The sequence below is a fragment of the Haliaeetus albicilla genome, chromosome 4, assembly GCF_947461875.1.
Source record: "Haliaeetus albicilla chromosome 4, bHalAlb1.1, whole genome shotgun sequence".
NCBI lineage: Eukaryota > Metazoa > Chordata > Aves > Accipitriformes > Accipitridae > Haliaeetus > Haliaeetus albicilla.
Window position 1 is genome coordinate 18,976,190 of NC_091486.1, and position 18,582 is coordinate 18,994,771.

The window sequence follows — 18,582 nt, forward strand, 5'->3', positions numbered from 1 at the left end:
ACTCGTGCTGCCTCCTGCTCCGCAGTGAAGACATGTCGGAGGAGCTGAGCGAGGAGGAGAGCAGGATCATGCAGCGAGTCCAGTGCCCAGCGCTGCAGGTGCTGGAGGACATGCTGAGGAAGGACCAGGTCCTGACACAAAACCCGAAGGTCGTGGTGGTGCTGGCCGGGGACAGCAAGGGCTGGGCGTAGCTCACCAAGATGCTGCTCCGGTGCCTCATCTCCCAGATCTGGCAAGTGGCTTTCTGGAAAAAAAACCCTCAAAGCCAGATCCTATGCCTACAGGAAAATAAAGGTGATTTTGGAGGAGCAGGAGTGAAGCATGGCTGAAGGAAAGGCTGAGCGGCCTCAGGATGGGTCCAAGGAGCCCTGTAGTGGTGACCTAGTGAAGACCTGATGTAAAGTTATTTTTATCAGTTGCTCTCAGCACCTCTGTTCTTTAATTTGGCAACTTTCTGGTGGCACCTAGAGATGATACCTGTCTCCCACCACCTCCAAACGGGACAGGCAGGTGAGGTGAGCCCAGCATCCCCCCCTGCCTGTGCCATGCCTGATGTCCCAGTGCAGATGGCGCTGGGCTGGGGACAACCAGTGGGATGACCCAGATTTAGCACCCCAGGGCCAGACCCAAACCCCAGCGCGGTGGCTCCTGCGCGCCCTCTCCCACGCTGCATCCATCCAAGGGCCACCAGGTGTCTGCTCCTCCCCAGGGACGGGGCCACTGCCACCCAGGGCTCGCTGGGCTGCAAAGCAATGTCAGCCCAGCCCAACGCTGCTTGAATTGCCTGTAATGAGCCACATGAAATAATAGCTGGGGCATAATTAGAAGGGGATCCACTATAGTGAAGCGGGCCCTTAATTTTAACAAGTGCAGCCCTCTGGACAAACGCCAGGCACCTGACTGTGGCAGGACTGGCTGTGCTGGCAACGGCCCCTGTCACCAGTGGAGTTGACAACCCCAGCAGACTCGGCTCCTGCGGGATGTGGTGCCGGGGCCAGGGAGGGGGCACCAGGATGGAGCAGCTGGCGAAGATCCCTTCTGCCCATGGGATGGGCATCTCCTCGGGCACTTTCCGCCATGCCTCCACTGCCACACACTGCAATTACAGCTGTTCCCAGGGAAAAGCTGCATTTCAAAGAAAACAAACATCCAGCTTGGGAGCAGAGGGGCTGGAAGTGAGCCCCAGAGTGCAATGGGACATGTGGCCTTGCTGCTGTCACCTCCTCTCCAAGTGCCTCCTGCCCGGAGATGCTGGTGGTGACAGGCAATACCTGGAGAAAGGAGTGAACCTCAGCATCTCCTGATGACCTGAGCATGCCAAGCTCGCTGCTTTGCTCCTGGCTGTTTCCCCATAACCTCCTTGCTGGGAAAATGGACCGGTGGTGCTCATCGGTGGGGCCAGGCAGGGGACACACAGCCCTTGCTTTCCAGTGCTTTTCCAGCTCCTGACAGCAGGCAAGCAAGCTGGAAAAAAACCCAAGGCAATTAAAATAAAAATCCAACTAAGCTGCCTGCCTCTCCCCCCAGCCCCAGAGATTCAGACTCCTGCAGTCTGTCTGTGATGGGGCTCTGCGTCCCCGGAGGGGACGTCCCCGGGGAATAGCTGGGTGCGCTGTCACCCCGGTGCAGGGAAACCCCCGTGGGCAGGCACACACCAGCAGCAGCACTGCCTGCACTTACAGCTACCAGCAGTTTCCCTCTTCATTGAAAGGCTCTGATTTCCCTGAGCTTGGCCAGAAAAACCCCTGGCCAAAGTCCCCAGCACCCTCCAGAGGGGCTCGGCAGCGCACTGGGCTATGACCTAGGGCATTGGGTGCAGGCAAAGCCCAGCATCTCCCTGCCTGCTCCTCCTTAAGCAGAGCAGTTTCTCCTGCCTTCGCTTGTAGCCAGGAGGAAATGTTTGCCGGGGTTGGGTCCCACTCTGTGGCTGGCAGAGCTGCTCCTGTAGGACAGGCAGCGGGGCACTGCTGGCCGCTTCCCAACGAAAGCACAGGGACAAAAGGGCACTACTGTGCTTCCCCTTGCCCTCCAGCCCTCTCCTGGCACTGCCGCACTTCCTACATCCTCCCAAACATCAGCCATCGAGCTGATTAATGTTGCCAGGGCTGAAGGAACTGCCATGGGATTTAGCGCAGCCAGAAGTGACACAAGCAGGACTAGAGAAGCAGGTTTTGCCTTCCCTGCTCACAAGCTCACTGCTACATTTGCAGAGAGGTGCCTGCATGACTGTACGGGGGAGCAAATTTGCAGGGGGGCAGAACAGCAGAGCAGCAGCTTGGGTTTTCTCCAGTTTAAGTCCCTTTCTTTGCCATGGTGCAGGAAGGAGAGGGGAGGCAGGTGCCCACCCAGCCCCGGTGCACCCAGCCAGCCCCTCTCCTGTTTCAGAGTGCTTTGCTCTGAACTGGCCCTTTGCGCCCTCCTCCAAACAACTCCCCAAGAGGAACTTGCATTATGCTTCTCAAAGGCTGTGGTGAGCCAGTAATGCTTTTAGAAAATTTTCTCGAGGGAAGTGTAAGTCTATGGGCAGCAGTCACGTGTTTTCTCATGCCCCATTGGGAAAATTGCCCTTTCGCTGCTCTGCCTCTGCAACTGCGTCTGTGCAAAAATCCACACATTGTATGGAAGTACCAGTCAAATCTGACAGGGATTGCAGAAAAGTCCCTGTCGGCTCAGCCGCCCACTTCAGCACCCGGGCTGCTCCTCCCTGCCTCTTTCAAGAGTGTCACCATCCCAGTCCAGTGCCCTGCCTGCACCTGCCAGCCCTGCGTGGGCAGGAGGGGGGCAGAGCGCGGTTGTGCCCATGTCCCCATCGTCACACAGGTCTTTGCCATTGCCCAGCGAGCCCATTTACTTCACCCAGGCACAGGAAGGTTGTTCCGGGCCGTGGTGAAGCAGGCCAGCCCGCTCCTGGCACCAAACCCCTTCCCGAAGCTTTGCGCATCCCTCCCCAGGGTTTCAGCATGCTTTGACGCTGCAAATAACCTGGCAAACACCAAAGCGGCTTCAAACCCTGACAGCTCCTTTTAAAAGGGAGCAATAACTGTGCTGGGAGAGCCATGAGCACTGTCATTTGCTTGTATATACGTCGGAGCAGGGGGGGCTTCGCTGGTGTTGATAGTGCAGAGCATTAAGTATGCAAATAGCTCTAACTCAGTCTGGGCAAACAGCAATGAGGAGGCAAGAGCGACTCTAGACCATCTTGCGACAATTAAATGACAATTCTGGGTTTCTTTTCACAGCCAACTTGATTTGAAGCTGGTTTGCTTTATTACCATTTGGATACTCATTTAACACCTAATCACAAGCAACTCCTAGGTCTGCATTTCAGAGGAGAAATGTATCTGTAATGGACCTGCATCCACCTCACTCCCTCTGTCCCAGATTCACATTTGAAGGGAATTAAGGATGTGCTCAGGGAAGATCAAAACCAGAAATACTCAGAGCAAGCTAACAGTTATCATCTGAAATATAATAAAACTATATTTAAACAGATATGCTCCTACGCCGTGGATATGAAGACTGGAGCAGGAATATATGAATGAGGTATCTTTGGGGAAGGCATGCCACAGCCCAGGGGCTTTCCATGAGTTTCACTGAGCACTAACAGCCCTGATAACTAACAGCAAGTAGGTTCAGTTAATTTTCTTGGGGATGTCTCTTTGATACGTGTGTTTCGTGAACAAGTAAAATGTGATGACCAAAGGGCTAGTGGGAAGAGCACACAGAGGCGTGAAAATCATGCCTGGAGCAGACAGCACAGGCAGGGGACACAGTCCCTGCTATCTCATACTGCAGATAGGAGCTGTAGGTGGTGAAACAGTCCAGGGCGGGAGTATGCTGCTCCGCCTGACCCAGAACTGGAAACCACAAGATGCTGAGAAACCCTGAGATGCAAAACAGCCCCAAAAAGGGTGAAACCAACACAGAAAGGGCAGGTTCAGCCCTAATGATTCAACACAGTGCTCAGATACGGTTTCTGGTCCTGGAGTTTCCTTCAGAGCTGATCCCAGATGCTGGAAGGCAGAGCTCACCCCACTTGGGCACCCAACCTCTGCTCTGATGTGGGCCAGGAGTTCCCCATTACCCACGTACGGCCCACGAAGGCTGTTATAGGGACAGCACACGTGGACACGGCTGCACCAGCTGCTCACTGCAGTGCTTTTCCACCTGCAGCTGGGCCTGAGGAGGGCTGGAAACCTCATCAGTGGGACCATGAATTTATGGCACCAGGAAAGACAGGGCATTGCTCAGCACACTGCACACAGGCACCTGGGCTTCCCATGGCAAGAGGCTCAGCATCCTGCTGCACCACCAGTGACTGGTAGCAGGTAGTGACAGCACGATGGCCCCAGGGACAGCAGGCATCAGAGGAGGTCCAGGACTCCTGCTGCAAGCCCCCAGGGGTTCAAGCTGGTATTTCCAAGCGTCTGCTTGGCCTAGCACCTGCCAGCCTGTCCATATGCCGATAGGCTCCCCCAGGCCTCACTAAGGAGAGGCAGTCATCTCCCAGCTCAGGTAGAGGATGCTGCAGGCAGCTTGGGGAAAGCAGCATCCCTGCGAGAAAGCAGTCCAGCCAGCTGCAGCCAGATTTTGTACAAGCAGCCAGCAGCTACCACCACACAGACCCCCAGCGGGATACCCAGAGGTGCCCCAGGGAAGAACTAGCTACACCCACTGGTTCATCTCTCTGTTTTATTAGTGTAAATGCACCCCCACCCCCCCCCACTATTAAATACAAACCAGGAGCAGAGAGCGGCTCCTCAGTCGCTTTCTCCTTAGGAGATGCGCAGCCACACCCTCTGCTGTGCCCACCAGTGCTGGGCACCATGTCCCCCAACCCCGAGGGTGGCCCCGTGGTGGGGAGGGCTCTCACCTCCGTCTGGAGGCTCTCGTCTGAGGGCTGCGACCTCCGACGTCCTATCGATACTGCGAAGGCCAAAGCGGCCTGGGTCACGGTTCCCATGGGGAGCAGCTCATGGTATGTGAATACAGCAGGATGCCCTCCGGCACCCCCTGCGCCCACCAGCCCTGGGGGCCAAGTCCCCCCCACCCTGACCAGCTGGGAGCACTCCGGCTCGCTGCCAAGTGGCAAAACCCTGAAACCAACCTCCTTATTGCTTTTTTGGGGTGGGACGTGCTCCATCCCGCTGTCCAATCCTGTGGCAGGCACAGGGACATGGCCCTCCCTGCATGGCCGGGCTGATGCTCCGAAGGAGTGAGGGGCACAGCCCTGTCCCAGGGTACTGGGGGAACCATGAGGGATCACCCCCAGACCCGTGGCAGTCACAGCCCTGCAGCAGGGAGGAGCTTGGTCTCTGCGTGCCCCCGGTCAAGGGGGGACAGCAAGGGACAGGGCAGGCCATCGCCTCCCCACTAGGCAGCGAGGCCAGGACAGAGGGGTGGTGCCAGTGGCCAGCAGCTCTGGGGTGAGGAGCTGGGCATTCCATCTCGCAGCTCGGTGACTCCAACCCCACCTCGCCCCGGGGTCTGCACAGCTGCAGCTGCTCCAGAAGGACCCGGACACCCCAGGCTGGCAGACCCCGGCCCAGGCAGCCCCAGGGGCCCAAGTCACAAGCTCAGGCACCGGCGATCCCTGCAGCCACTGGGAGGAGGAAGACTGATTTGGGCAGCAGAAGAGGTGGGGTGGGCAGGCAGGCACGGCAGGGCAGGGCCAGCCCCTCCGTGCCCTGGGATTCAGGTACTGTTCCCCTGCTCCTGCTCGAAAAGCACCATGGCCAGCTGGGAGCGAGAGCCTACGCCCTCCAGGCTGCTCTGCACGCAGCGGTGGTAGATCTCCTCGCTGAGCCGGGGGTTGCAGGCCTGGTGTCGGTAGCGCTGCAGCAGGGCAGGCTCCACAGCCCGGAAGACGTGGAGGTTGGAGTACTTGATGAACATGTCGTAGATGTCCAGGGTCTCCAGGATGTCCTCATTCTCCTGCACATCACCTGCCATGCGGGTGCGTGCTGCCATGTAGTCAGCGTTGTAGAAGCAGGCTTCGTGGAAGACGTCACGGTCGAAGCGCCCCGCATCACGCAGCAGGTCCAGTGTGGCGGGCGGCACCTGGTTGTGGTAGGCAATGGCGGGGTTGTAGCCCTGGAAGTGGATGGGGAAGAAGACCTGCCAGTTGTTGATGGTGTTCATTCGGCAGCGATTCAAGAAGTCAACGGTGACCTCTGTCCCCACGCCGGCCACGAAGAAAAGCGTGTCCACAGGATGCTTCTTGGAGATGATGTCCATGACCTTGATTTGGGAGGGTGCATCTGTCTTAACACTGATCCACGGGATCTTCACCTCTGCATACTTGCGCTCATACTCAGTGATCTGGGCCTTCACAGGGGCAAAGATGTCATTCTGGGTGACCTGCTGAGCCTCGAAAGGGTCATAGATGAAGAGGAAGGTGAGCACCGCATTCTCACTGCTCTCAAAGGCGGCCGCCGCATAAGCCTCCAAAAAGCGGGCAGCGTGGTCCCGGTCGTGGGCTGTCAGTGGCAGTATGACATTGATGCGGCTGGCCTCCGTCACATAGGGCATGGGGATGATCTCCACCTCGCTGAGGGGCCGCACCAGGTGCACGCGCTTGGTGACAGAGCGGCTGTGCCCCTTCTGGGTGACCACCTCCACCTGGAGGTCCAGCGTGTACTCCATGCCACGCGTGGGGTCGAAGCGCCGGTACCCATTCACCAGCTGCTGTTTGCGGACGTGGAGCACCGGCTGGTACTTGCGGTTCAGCTCCTCCATGGCCATGGCCACCACGTCGGCCACGTCTGCCAGATCCACGCCACGCAGCTCGCACTTGGGGGAGCCATCCACACAGGCGTAGACTTGCTCCTCTGTGAAGTAGTCCCAGCGCAGCACCTCGAAGCGGGTTTTGGGCTGGAAGGGGGGCGGGATGCCAACAGGCCATGTGGCACCATGGTCCCCATCAGCAGACAGGCTGCTGGCATTCTGGATCTCCAGCTGCAAGAGAGATGGAGGAGTGAGAGCGAAGGCGAGCAAAAGTAGGTCTTCCAGCTCTGGCTGCAGGCAAGCTGACTCTTGATACTCAGAGATCAGCCACTCCTGGCCCAAAGAGCAGTGCCAGAACAACTCTGCCTTCAGCCTGACTCCTGTCCAGCACCTCAGGTTTCCTCAAAACAGCACCCCGAATGTGGCACACCACCTCCATCAGCAGGACCCATGTTCTCTCCCACCCTGCCTGGCCTTTGCTGGCAGACCTCAGCACCCTGCTGGCTCTATCACCTTGAACCACCACAGCAGCTGCAGGACCTGTCCAGGTCCAAAGCTGCTCTCCAGCCAACACTGCTGCCCCTGCAGCCACACGGGCTCAGCTCACCCCATCCCACAGCAGGTTCAGGTGAGAAACCCTCATATTAAAGTGGAGAGGTGACACAGAGCAACCAGAAAGCCCACAGGGAGGCCAGAGGAGCCCAGACCCTCCCAGCCAAGTCAGGTCTCACCTGGAGCTGCTGGATCTCCTGGTAGGTCCTCTCGAGCTCCATCTGCGCGAAGTACTTGTGCAGCCGGTACATCTGGAGGGGATCCAGCACGGGGTGGACGGTAAAGGCACTCTGGAAACGGAGGTCGGTCTCCCGCTCGGGGTCTGCATTCTTCCCCAGCTCAAAATAGTGGTAACGCAAGCCCTGCGCCAGGCAGGAGAGATGGGTCACAGCCAGCCCCGACCCGCGCTCCCACCCCAACAGCTGCCAGCACAGCAAGCTCAAAGGACAACAGGGTGCAACGGCTGGTCCCCCCAGGACCTGGGAGCCCACAGGGAGGCGGGCAAACACACCAGGCCAGGATCAGGCTCTCGGAGGCCATTTCTGCTGCAGAACCTACCTCGTGCTCCTCGGCACAGTTGACAGCTGTGTAGTCGATGATGCAGCGGCCCAGCCACTCATCAGGCCGGGCGCTGAGGATGTCATTGCGGCAGCTCTCCAGGTGCTGCTGCAGGAGCAGGAGGAGGCTGCGGGACAGCAGGTAGCCAAACCCCCCGTAGCAGTAGCGTCCCTCAGTGTCCCCGCCAATGAACTCCTCGGGACGGCCCAGGTAGAGGTGGGTGTCGATGCTCAGGTGGGCGACCAGGCGGTTGATGCGGTGCGCCTCCGTGTAGGTATCGTCCTGCACCAGGAAGAACCAGTCGAAGTCGTTCACATAGTGGTCCAGAAGGTACCTGATGGTCTGGTACATGTTCCAGATGGGCCGCTCATCACTGTGCGTCACCACCGTCATGCCGTGGGGCACCTTGCGGCCCCGGGTGCCTGTGAAGTACACCAGGCGCTCCAGGCGGTGGGCCAGCGTGCGGTTGACAGCCACCCCCAGCGTGTTCAGCGTGCTCTTGGAGGTCAGCACACCCACGAAGAGCCGCTGCCGCATCCCCAGTTCTGTACTGATGTACCGGGTCCTGCAGGAGGAAGAGAACATCTGGCCCCAGGGTATTGCACCCCACCCGCACCCTCCCTGTCCTCCCCAACAGCGCCGACCTCGGTTCCTCTGCAGGAACTGCTCCCAGGCTTCAACCACACACGCAAGACATCAACCCAGTGGCACTGGCTGCTGCTATGCTTGGGCCAGAGGCACAGCAGAGTGCTCTGCTGAGGTCCCCCCCAACCTGAGACCCTCCGCTCCCATAAGCCAGCCAGCCTGGCTCAAGCCAGAGGCTCGCAAAAGGCTGAGCACAGCTAAAAGAGAGAAACGGGGCTGCACACCCCAGCTCTAGTGGGGACACGGCCCACCAGGCACCCCACCACACTGCCAGTCCCAGCCAGGACAGCCGAGCTGGGAAGCACCTTCCTGCCGCCCCTGCCAGACACGCTGCTCTCAAGCAGGCAGGCAGGCAGGCGAGCTCACGCTGCCCTCCCCGGGGAAGCCAGGCCCTGCTGGGCTAGCTGTGTCCCCCTCCCCACCATGGCCCCCAGCTGCCCCACTCACAATGACTTTCAGGTTTCATTCTCCCAGCCCGGCGCAGCGGCAGGAAGCGACAACCCCCCTCCCGCAACCCCCCGGCCCCCAGCCGCCTCCTGGCACACACTGGCCCCATTCAGCCCCCTCCATCCGCCCACCGCCTTGCTGGGACAAGGAGGCCCTTTCACTGCCTGCTCCCCGTCATCCCGGGGACGCCAGGACAGGCCGCAGCCAGCCCCGGAGCAGGCTGGAGTTTGTGGTGCTGGGTGGGGACGGGCCACCGCGGGAGGGGTCCCTGCTAGGGCAGGGCAGGGTGCCTGGCAGCACCTGCTGCAACAGGCGACCTCTGCACAGCGGGCAGCAGCGCGGGCAGGAGGCTCTTCGGGCGCTCCTGAGGTGGGCAGGGGGGTAAGAAGAAGTGGGGGGGAGGGGGGGAGGCAGAGGCAAGGAAGGGAAGCAGCAGGGAAAGGCGCCTGCAGTGAGAAAGGTCTGGCTGCGGCCCCGGGTGGCTGCAGGGAGCCGGGGGAAGCACAGCGCCGTGTCACCGGTAAAGCCCCCCGGCCCCGGCCCGGCAGGCAGGGGCGGGCAGGCAGCCCCCCAGCACCGGCCCGGCAGACACACGCCCACACCCGGGCACCCCGGGCTCGGCCGCAGCTACTCCCCTCTAAAGCCCGGTTAGCGCCGTTCGGCCGGCGCCCGTCCTCCGCCGGGGCCCCGCTCCCCCAGCCCGCCCCGGCCCCCCGCACCTGACGGCCTTCTTGGCGGCCCTGCCGGGGCTGGGCGGGCGGTAGGGCACGACGCGGGGCTCCCAGCTGTCGGCGCCCAGCCCGGCGGGCACGGCGTTGGGCCTGCGCGCCGCGTTGCCGTTGGTGTTGCCGGGGCCGGGGGGCGGCGCGGGGCCGCCGTCGGGGCGCGGGCGGGCGGCGGGGCGCGGCGGCGGCCCGCAGGGCTCCTCCACCCAGGTGACGCTGAGCAGGCTGAGGGTGAAGCCCAGCGAGACGCCGATGGCCACCGGCCCGGCGGGCCGCAGCACCGACAGCACCAGCGACAGCCGCATGGCCGGGACGGGACCGGGGGCGGGGGCGGCTCCGGCTGCCGCTGCCGCTCCCGCTGGCGGCGCCGCCGTCCGACGTGTCACCCCCTGGCCCCGCCCCGCCGCGCGTCACCGCGGGCGGCCCGCCCCGGCCAATGGGCCGCGCTCCCACCGCCGCGTCACGGGGCGGGGCGGGGAGAAGCGGAGGGGGACCAGGGGGCGGCTTGGGGGCGGGGCGAGGTTGCTAGGAGACCGCGCGGCCTCCCCCCCGCCGCCGCCACCGCCCCTTCCCCGTGGGGCCGGGCCGTGGGGCCGGGCAGGGGCGGGCGTCGCAGCGGGGCTGCCCGGTGGTTCCCCGGGCCACGGGGTTCGCCCCCGGCGCTGTGGGGCGGCGGGGCAGCGCCCCCCGGCCCTGGCCGCCCGCTCTGAAAGCGTCCTCCGGCTCAGAAAGCACATTTGCCCGGGCCGGGCCGCGGCGTGGCGGGGGCCGGGACACGGCGCCTGAGCCGGCTTAAGGGGCGGATTTCCCCGGGCGGGTGCCGCGGGGCTGGGGCACAGCCGGCCCTTTGTTCCCGGGGCTGGGAGCGCGGGGGGTCCCGGCCGGGCACAGCCGCTGCGTCCCCGTCCCTGTCCCCGTCCCCGTCCCCCACCCGGGACAGCCCAGCCCACACTGCTGGTAAATTCGTGCTGGTCTTGAAGTGCCATGTTCGCTGCCTGGGGGTCTTCCAGAAATTGTGGTCAGCGGCGCTGGAGTCTTCCTGGGTGTCCCCAGGAGGTGACCGGTGGTCGTGGGTGGGTAGGTGGGTGGATGGGTCTGAGGCCAGGAGCAGCAAAGCACGGCCCACGGGCTGCAGAAGGCAGCTGGGCATGGTGGGTGCCCGGGGAGCAGGCGTGCAGGAGGGCAAGCGGCGGCTGGAAGACCTTTGGATGCAGAGCAGCAAACCGTCCTGGGGCAGAAGGAGAGCGGGCAGAGCAGCAGGAGATCCCAGCGAGTCAAAACGGGACCAAAGGAGGTGGGATCCGCCAGCCTGGGCCAGGTCACCATCCCACTACGAGCTGTCTGTGGCACACAGCCATCGTCCCGCTGGCTGCCGGAGAGAGCCCCCGGGCGGACAGAGCTGGAGGAACCGGCTCAGGGCAGAGTTTGCCGCACATGCGGAGCCTCCTCGGCACGGGAATGATCCAACCCAGAAGCGGCAAGGCCAGCAGCCCTACACGGCCGCTCAGCGCCAGGCATTGCTGAATAAGGACAAGGAGGAAGACGCGGCCTTTCTGCCCATTCCCAGCCCGTGGCTCTGCTTCCAGCAGACGTCGGGGCTCTCAAGTGCCTCTGGGTTTATTCTGGCTGGTGGGGAGCCCATCCCACCCTCCCCATGAAACACAGCCCGCCTGCCCCGGGGAGCGCCGGCAGCCGCAGAGCATGGCAGGCCACTGAGGGCAGGCGGGAGCCCGCTCGGCTCCAGGGTCTCTTTCATTTTCTGGAACAAAGCAGCCTGTTTTCATCAGGAAGCGGTTGGCAGCATCCCACCCCCTAGAGATACGGGACCATCATCCAAGCTTGGCTCATTTTCATAGGCCTTTTTCTCCTGAATAGGCCAAGACAAGCAATAGGCAAAGGCGGTCACGTGGACGGCAGTTTAATGAAGAACATATAAAAACTAGAAACCGAGGGAATGCGATGGGACGAGGAGATGCCAGAAGGGAAAAGATGCAGAAGTAAGAAATGAGCAGAGATTTTCCATGGACGAAGGCCAAAAAGCAGGCATGATCATAAACAACCGAAGTCGCCTGTTTTCTGTACACAGAGAAACATGTTAGAAATAGGTATATTTGATTTCCTTTACAGGTTGGAATATTTAATATTGGTCACCTCATACAAACCCAGATAATTTTACATGAGTGATAAGAGAGGTTTCATTCTGAAACGGCCCTGTTGATCAGAGCTTGTGTTTAGATACAGGTGCAGATCGGAGAAAGCGCCGAAGTTTTCAGACGTGAGACCCCGAGCTCAGGAAAACTGCATGGAGACGAAGCTGCGGGCAGAGCAAACACCTCCCCAGGGCTCTCCTGGGCAGTGGCTGAGCCCAGGGCCCCCGTGCCTGGCCCCAGATCCCGCGGGGGAAGCAGCCGGCAGGCAGGGGCGCCGTTCCTCCGGCAGCCCCTTCGCAGCCCCCCGCCAGCTGCAGCTCCCGCCTTTGTCTCCCCCCGGCGTTGGCGTGGGGCTGGGAAGGGGCTGCCAGGGGAACGGCCGCTGCTGCCAAGAGACTTCTCCCTGCCAGCATTTCCCGGGGGTCTCTGGGCGCCGCAGCCGGGAGGTGCCAGCTCCAGGGAGCTCTGCTGCCGCAGAGCTCCATGTCCTCACACCTACCCGCCGCGCCTGCACCTCCCGGCCGCTCGCAGGGGCACGGGTGGGCAGCCTCTACAGGTGCCCCCTCGGAACTCGGGCGCTGCAGTCCCCGTGGCCCTGGCGCAGACCCCTCGCAGGCTGCACGGCCCTCTGCGCGCTCCGCGGCGTGGGTCCCGCCCGGCACGGCCCTGTGGGCGCCTGACGCGCGGCTCTCCTCCCGCGGCCCTCACACCCACGCCCCTCCCGCACGCCCCCGCCCCGGCACGCCGTACCGCTCCGTCCCCTGCGCGCCCTGCCCAGGGCCCCGCAGCCCTCGCGGCCGCTGCGCGCCACGCGGCACAGGCGGCCTCGCGCGCGCCGCCCCGCCCCGGCGCGCGCCCCAGCGCGGCGACCAGCCCGCGGGCCCGGCGCGCGGCCCGCCGCACGCTCGGGCGCCCCGCCCCCCCGCCCCGCCCCGGCGCACGCCCCTCCCCCCGCCCAAGCCCCGCCCCCGTCTCGCGGAGAGGCCCCGCCCCCGTCTCGCGGAGAGGCCCCGCCCCCTCCCGGGCCGGCGCCGTGACGCGGCGCGGTGACGTCAGGCGGAGCTGTCCGCTCAGCACCGCGCGGCGGGCCGCGCCGCCAGCATGCGCGGGGGCCGGGGCCGGGGCCGGGAGCGCCGGGCGCCGCGGGGCCGCCGCCGCTGCGGGGCCGGGAGCGCAGGTGGGAGCGGGCGGGGCGGGGCGGGGCCGCAGGGGGTGGGGGCGGCACGTGGGGGTCCGGCGGGCGGGGGAGGGGGGGCGCGCCGGGCCCCTCGGGGGAAGGGCTCGGGCACCGGGGCTCCCGGCCCCCGTCCCGGGGAGAGAGCGCGCGGGGCCCGGGGTGGGCGCGCGCGGGGCCCGGCGGAGCGCCCCCGGGACCCCCGCCCCGAACAAAGAGAGGGGCGGAGCGGCCCCGCGCCCCGGCGGCCCTTGCGGCCGTCGCTTAGCAACGCCGCGCCCGCCCCGCCGGCCCGGGGCCCCGGCAGCCCGGCGGGGGGGCAGCGGGAACGGCCGGGGGGGGCGGCGGGAGCCGGGGGGGGCGGGAAGCACCGTGGCGGGGCCGTGACCCTCCCCCGAGAGCTGCTCCGGGGCCCCCGCCACGCCGTGCCCTCCGGGACAGGGAGGGGAGGGCGGGGGGCCCGGGGCAGGCCGCGGCGGGGAGCCCGGGGCTGCGGGGAGGGCGGCAGCAGGTGGGTGAGTGCCGGCGCCAATGAGCAGGCGCTGGGCTCCCCTAGCAACAGTGCCCGCGCCAATGGGCGCCGGGAGCTGCCTGCGAGGCTGCCTGCAACCCTGCCCGCAACACTGCCGGAGACGGGTTTTCCCAGGCGACCCTTCCCCGCCGGCCTGGCCCCGGCCCGGCGTGGGCTGCGGGGCAGAGAGCAGCACCTCGCTGCCCTCCCTCCGCTTTGCCGGCCGTGCCGAGCCATGGCACGCCACGCCGTGCTGTACCGTGCCACACAGTGCCTTACCGTACCACGCCATGCCTCACCGTACCACGCCATGCCTTACCGTACCACGCCGTGCCATGCCATGCCATGCCTGCGCCGGCTAGCTGGCCGTGCCGTGCCCCATCCCCAGCCCCCCGGGCACCGCCGGCCAGCAGAGCCCTGCTTTCACCCCACGCGGCATCGCCCGTCCCCGCCGGGGCAGCCGGGGCTGGCGCGTCGCTCCTGGGCTCTGCGGTTAAAGTCCAATCCTGCTTAGCATCCCTCCCGGGGGCTCAGCCAGGGTGGGCAGGGGCCCAGTGCTGGGCTGCCCGCTCCCTGCCCGTCTGCTTCCCCAGGATTAGGCAACCCTGCTCGGCTTCCACGGGGGGATTTGCCCTGGCTGGTGTTTCCTTCCCCAGCCGGAGGGAGGGAGGAGGCCGGTGGCATGGCGGGGGAAGAGATGCCGGTGGAGCCCGGCCTGGGCAGCGGCGAGGTGCCGAGCAATGGGGAGCCATGACTGCAGCCTCTGCCCCCTTCCCTGCCCCTTCTCGGTGCACTGGTTTTGTGAGCCACCCTGAGCCGGCTGCTTTAACGTGGCACTTGGAAGGACTGGTGCTGGCCCAGGGACAACTGGTGACAATAAACCCATCCTAAACCAACCGAGCCTGGAAAGGGACCAGGGGAGCAAAGGGATGCTGGAACTGGCTCCAGGTGGGAGCAGGCAGACGGCCACTCTAATTAGGTTTAAGCTGGAGCTGGATCAGTCTTTGCGGGGGATTATGACCCCTCCATCTGCGTAGGCGCTGCGGGGGGCCCGGCGACCGCCTGCTCGGTGTCCGGGCACGGCCACGGCATTATGGGTGAGCCCTCGGGTAAGGGGCAGCACCAGCCGGGGCCAGTCCCCCTCCGGCCCCGTGGGTCAGCGTGGGAAGGCTGGATCCAGTGTGGGGGCCCGCTTTGTTTTTACAAGGACACTGGGAGCTGGAGCAGGGATGAAAAATAGCCAGAAATATGATTAGAGGATTGGAGAAAATGCCTTGGAGTACAAGCTTTAAGAGCTCAATCTGTTTAGCCTATAAAAATAGAAGACTGAGGGGTGACTTAATTACCGAGCATAATTACTTCACAGGCAGAAAATACCAGGTAGTGGAAGTCTCCCTTTAATCGAGCAGGAAAAGGGTGCCAGAGAGCCAGGGGCAGGAAATTGAAGTCACAGACAAATTGTAAAGCACCGCGTCCCGGCAGTGAAGCTCCCCGGGGGTGCGGGCTGCCTCCCTGGGGATGGTACATCCTTGCAGTCACCCGTTGGGTGATGGTCTGCGCCCCCGCAGCCCCCGCAGATGAGGCTGTTCCCTTGTTCCCTTCCTTCCCACCCAGACAGCGAGGGGCTGGAGCGGGTTTTCTGGTGGCTGGGTGCCAAGTGGTGGGCATCGCCGTCGGACACGTGCCGGCGGTGCCTCCATCTCCCTTCTCTTTCTCTCACCAGCTGGGGCGGGTGCCGGAGCACAGTTTTGCCGGCAAGCCATGGGGCAGGAGTGGAGATTTTGAGGCCTCTCCCGGGAGTCCCCAGAGCCATGACTGCAACTGTGCAGACGCTGCGGTTCAAGCTGCTGCCGCACGAGCCGGGCCAGGAGTGGGGGCACAGCTGCCAGCAGGAAATCGAGCGTCGCTACCAGGTGGTGCCCTCGGTGGTGTGTGCCATGTGCTGCCTCTTCGGCATCATCTACTGCTTCTTCGGTGAGCCAGGCCAGCCTGGCAGCTGGTGGGGCAAGTGGGGAGAAGGGCAGGGGGGAGCTGGGGGGATGCTGGCCATCCACCCCCTGACTGCGGTGGTCTGTCCACAGGCTACCGCTGCTTCAAGGCCGTCATGTTCCTGACGGGGCTGATGTTCGGCTCCATCATCATTTTCATGCTGTGCTACAAGGAGCGGGTGCTGGACACGCAGCTGAGCGTGGAGGCCTCGGTGGGCATCGGGCTGGGCATCGGGGTCCTGTGCGGCCTGGTCACCATGCTGGTGCGCAGCGTCGGCCTCTTCATGGTGGGGCTGCTCCTGGGGCTGCTGCTGGCGGTGGCCACGCTGGTGGTGATGGAGCAGTTCTACCACCCACCGACGGTGTGGATCCCCATCGCGCTCCTCCTGGGTGTGGGGATGCTCTTCGCCGTCCTCACCCTGCAGTGGCAGCGCTTCTTCACCACCCTCTCCACCGCCGTCTTTGGCAGCGCCATCATGACCGTCACCGTCGACTACTTCATCGAGCTCTTCCTCCTGGTACAGTACATCTACGAGCGCATCAAGGTGGCCCCTGCTCGCCCCGTGTGCTGGTACAGCTGGGTCATCCTGGGCGTCTGGCCACTCCTCACCGTGCTGGGCGTCCTGGTCCAGTGGAAGGTCACGGCCGAGGGCTACTCCCACACAGAAGGTGTGTGGGGGCTGGGGGAGATGAACGTGGCCCAGGGTGGGTACAGGAGCTGGGGGACCGGGGGACTGGGGTGGAGGTTCCCGGCACCTGGTTTGCATGCACAAATAAGGGATTTGGGACTTTACAGGGGCACAGCACTCAAGGGGAGGCCTGGGTCCACAAAGCTGGGGCTGATTTGGGTCCGGGGCTGGTTTGGGTGTGCTCCCCAGTGCTCACAGGCCCATCTGCCCCACAGTGATCATCAGCCGGCAGCAGCGCCGTGTGCAGCTGATGCGCATCAAGCAGCGGGAGGACCGAAAGGAGAAGAAGAAGAAGAGGAGACCCCACCACCCACCGCCCCACCAGCACAAAGCCCACCCTCCCGAGCCTGCCTACCGCCGCAAGCCCAACCCTGTGCGCCGCTTCGATGGGGACGTGCTCTCCCCCGTGAGTCCCGCACCCAGGGTAGAGATCTCCCCCGGCCTCCGCGGCCCTTCCTTCTCCATGTAGGTGGGCTTGGGGCAGAGAGGGGAGAGGTGCCCGGGGGCCAGCCAGCATCCGAGCTCCTCGACGGGCGAGGCCGGGGCATCCCGGGGATGGGGCAGCTCAGGAGGGGCTGGGATGTGCCCACCATGGAGCACGTCAGCCTTTGCAAGCAAATGTAAACTGGTGGCCAAAAGCGCTGCGGCCGCAGTAGAAACAGGTGTCGGGCAACGTGTGAAGCGTGTGCCCAGGGAAGGGATGGGGCTGTGCACCCTGCTGTGGCCAGCCTCTGGAGGGCCCAAGTGCTGGGGTGGGTGGGATTGCACAGGGCTGGGTCTGGGGGGCTGCTGCAGAGCTTAAGGTGAGGTGGGGTGCAATGGAGTGTGCCAGGACCAGAGCCCCCCTCACTTTCTGTCCGCCCCCCTCTCTCGAGCAGAGCTACATCCAGAGTTTCCGAGAACGGCAGACGGGGCCGTCCCTGAACAGCCTCATCACCAGCTCCCACGCCGTGGTGGACCTGGACTATGACTGCAGCTCCACCGTGCCCCTCACCACGGGCTCTGGCCCTGCCGTGAGGGTATAAGCCAACCCAGTGACCTCGAGCGACACCAGCACCCCAGCCTGCTCCAACAGACCCCCTGGGACAGGTGGGGCTGTGCCCTTGGCCCCGGGTGGCCACGTGCAGCTTGGGGCTGCAGATGGAGACCCTTCCTGGGGACGCATGGGACTTGCCTGGGCAAGCCCTGGCTACCCGCGGGGCCTGGAGGTGCTGAGGGAGCCCTCCGGCAGGGACTCAGCCCAAGGACCGGTGACACCAGCACCCGTGGATGTGTGGTGCGAGCGGCTCTGCTGGGGCGAGGGTTCCCTGAGCCCCCGCTGCTGCGTGTTTCCCCACGGCCCGGGCATGCTCATCCTGCATCCCAACATTGCCCTCCCCATATTTGAGCCCCCCTTCCCCGAGAGCAGCTCCCCACGCCTGCCCCCACCCCGTTGCACCCCCCAGCAACTCCCCAAGTGCCTGTGCCCTACGTCCCTTCCTCAAAGAGCAGGTCCCACAGCCCTTGCCCCCCAGGGACTCCCCCGAGCATGTGCGCCCCATCCCACCCTGGCCCCAAGAGCAGCTCCCAGGCAGCGCTTCCCAAAACCTGCCTCCTCAGAAGGTCCCCCTGCCCTAGCCACCCTCCCTGCCCCCCAGAGCAGCTCGCCTCCCCCCTCCCCTTTTCCCGAGCTGGACCGGGATGGTCCTGGGGCAGAGGCTGCCAGGGCCAGGTGGTCTCCGGGGTGATGCTGGCAAGTGGTGCCTGTCCAGCAGGAGCTGCGCTGGTGGGGTGCACCGCGTGCATCCCCCTCCAAAATGTTTTGATGGGAGACAGGACACTGGGTCCAGCCTTTGGGCAGAGGCTGGGCTGCCTCAGGGACGCGGGGACCCCTGCAGAGGCCGTCGCTGTTTTGCTGGCGACTGGATTTTATAGTGGCCAGGGGGTGGCCCTGGGGTTGGGCTGAGCCTCCGGCTGGGGCATGGCAGGGCGGGAGCCCCTGCCCAGAGCGCCGCTGCGGGCAGAGGCTCCCGCCTTGTATATATTTCTCTTGCTGTGATTTGTATTAATTTATTACGGAGTGAGCCAGGACTTCCCCACGGCCAGGCAGGCAGGGTGGTGGCGAGACTGGACCGGGGTGCCCCTCCTGCTTTGGGAGCCCCCTCCAGCCCAGACCGGCTGGCCCTGCTGCCCCAGGAACTGCATGTTTCTGCCAGGTGCCCCTGTCCCCACAGCGCCACGCCGCCGTCCCCCTTTTCAGTCTCTTTTGTAAATGTGCCAAATGCTGCTGAGGCCATGGCCGCACAGTAAAGAGCCTTTCGGAGCCTGGTGTGTGGGGCCGGGGGCTGCGCCGGGGGCAGGGGCAAAGGGGGCTCCTGAGGGCTGGGCTCCCCAGGGATGCTGGGCAGGATGCAGAGGGGTGCCACTGTCCCTTCTCC

General features: G+C 64.3%; 2 protein-coding genes across 4 annotated transcripts; one reads left to right on the plus strand and one right to left on the minus strand.

The window, feature by feature from the left end:
* Positions 1-3,244: 3,244 nt before the first annotated feature.
* Positions 3,245-10,050, minus strand: CHPF (chondroitin polymerizing factor). The gene is made up of 4 exons (XM_069781201.1): positions 9,648-10,050; positions 7,837-8,401; positions 7,458-7,640; positions 3,245-6,957 (listed from the first exon to the last, which is right to left on the minus strand). Exons 1-4 carry the CDS (start codon positions 9,956-9,958, stop codon positions 5,695-5,697), a joined length of 2,322 nt encoding a protein of 773 aa, XP_069637302.1. The 5' UTR covers positions 9,959-10,050; the 3' UTR covers positions 3,245-5,694.
* Positions 10,051-12,860: 2,810 nt separating this feature from the next.
* Positions 12,861-18,467, plus strand: TMEM198 (transmembrane protein 198). Of its 3 annotated transcripts, none has more exons than XM_069781203.1 (5): positions 12,861-12,980; positions 15,212-15,462; positions 15,570-16,145; positions 16,381-16,589; positions 17,044-18,467. In XM_069781203.1, exons 2-5 carry the CDS (start codon positions 15,300-15,302, stop codon positions 17,188-17,190), a joined length of 1,095 nt encoding a protein of 364 aa, XP_069637304.1. In that variant the 5' UTR covers positions 12,861-12,980; positions 15,212-15,299; the 3' UTR covers positions 17,191-18,467. The 3 variants fall into 3 exon arrangements, with proteins under 3 accessions (XP_069637304.1, XP_069637306.1, XP_069637305.1); XM_069781205.1 differs by having other exon boundaries at positions 16,381-16,571; XM_069781204.1 differs by lacking the exon at positions 12,861-12,980 and adding an exon at positions 14,149-14,436.
* Positions 18,468-18,582: the final 115 nt, after the last annotated feature.

What these genes read in the sequence shown, in the direction of transcription:
- TMEM198 (XM_069781203.1), top strand. Translation starts at nt 15,300, where the DNA reads ATGACTGCAACTGTGCAGACGCTGCGGTTCAAGCTGCTGCCGCACGAG. An exon ending in GGGCTACTCCCACACAGAAG is followed by an intron (nt 16,146 to 16,380) that starts GTGTGTGGGGGC and finishes TCTGCCCCACAG; the next exon opens with TGATCATCAGCCGGCAGCAG. An exon ending in CCGTGAGTCCCGCACCCAGG is followed by an intron (nt 16,590 to 17,043) that starts GTAGAGATCTCC and finishes TCTCTCGAGCAG; the next exon opens with AGCTACATCCAGAGTTTCCG.
- CHPF (XM_069781201.1), bottom strand. Translation starts at nt 9,958, where the DNA reads ATGCGGCTGTCGCTGGTGCTGTCGGTGCTGCGGCCCGCCGGGCCGGTG. An exon ending in GCCGCCAAGAAGGCCGTCAG is followed by an intron (nt 8,402 to 9,647) that starts GTGCGGGGGGCC and finishes TTCCTCCTGCAG; the next exon opens with GACCCGGTACATCAGTACAG. An exon ending in ACTGTGCCGAGGAGCACGAG is followed by an intron (nt 7,641 to 7,836) that starts GTAGGTTCTGCA and finishes TGCCTGGCGCAG; the next exon opens with GGCTTGCGTTACCACTATTT.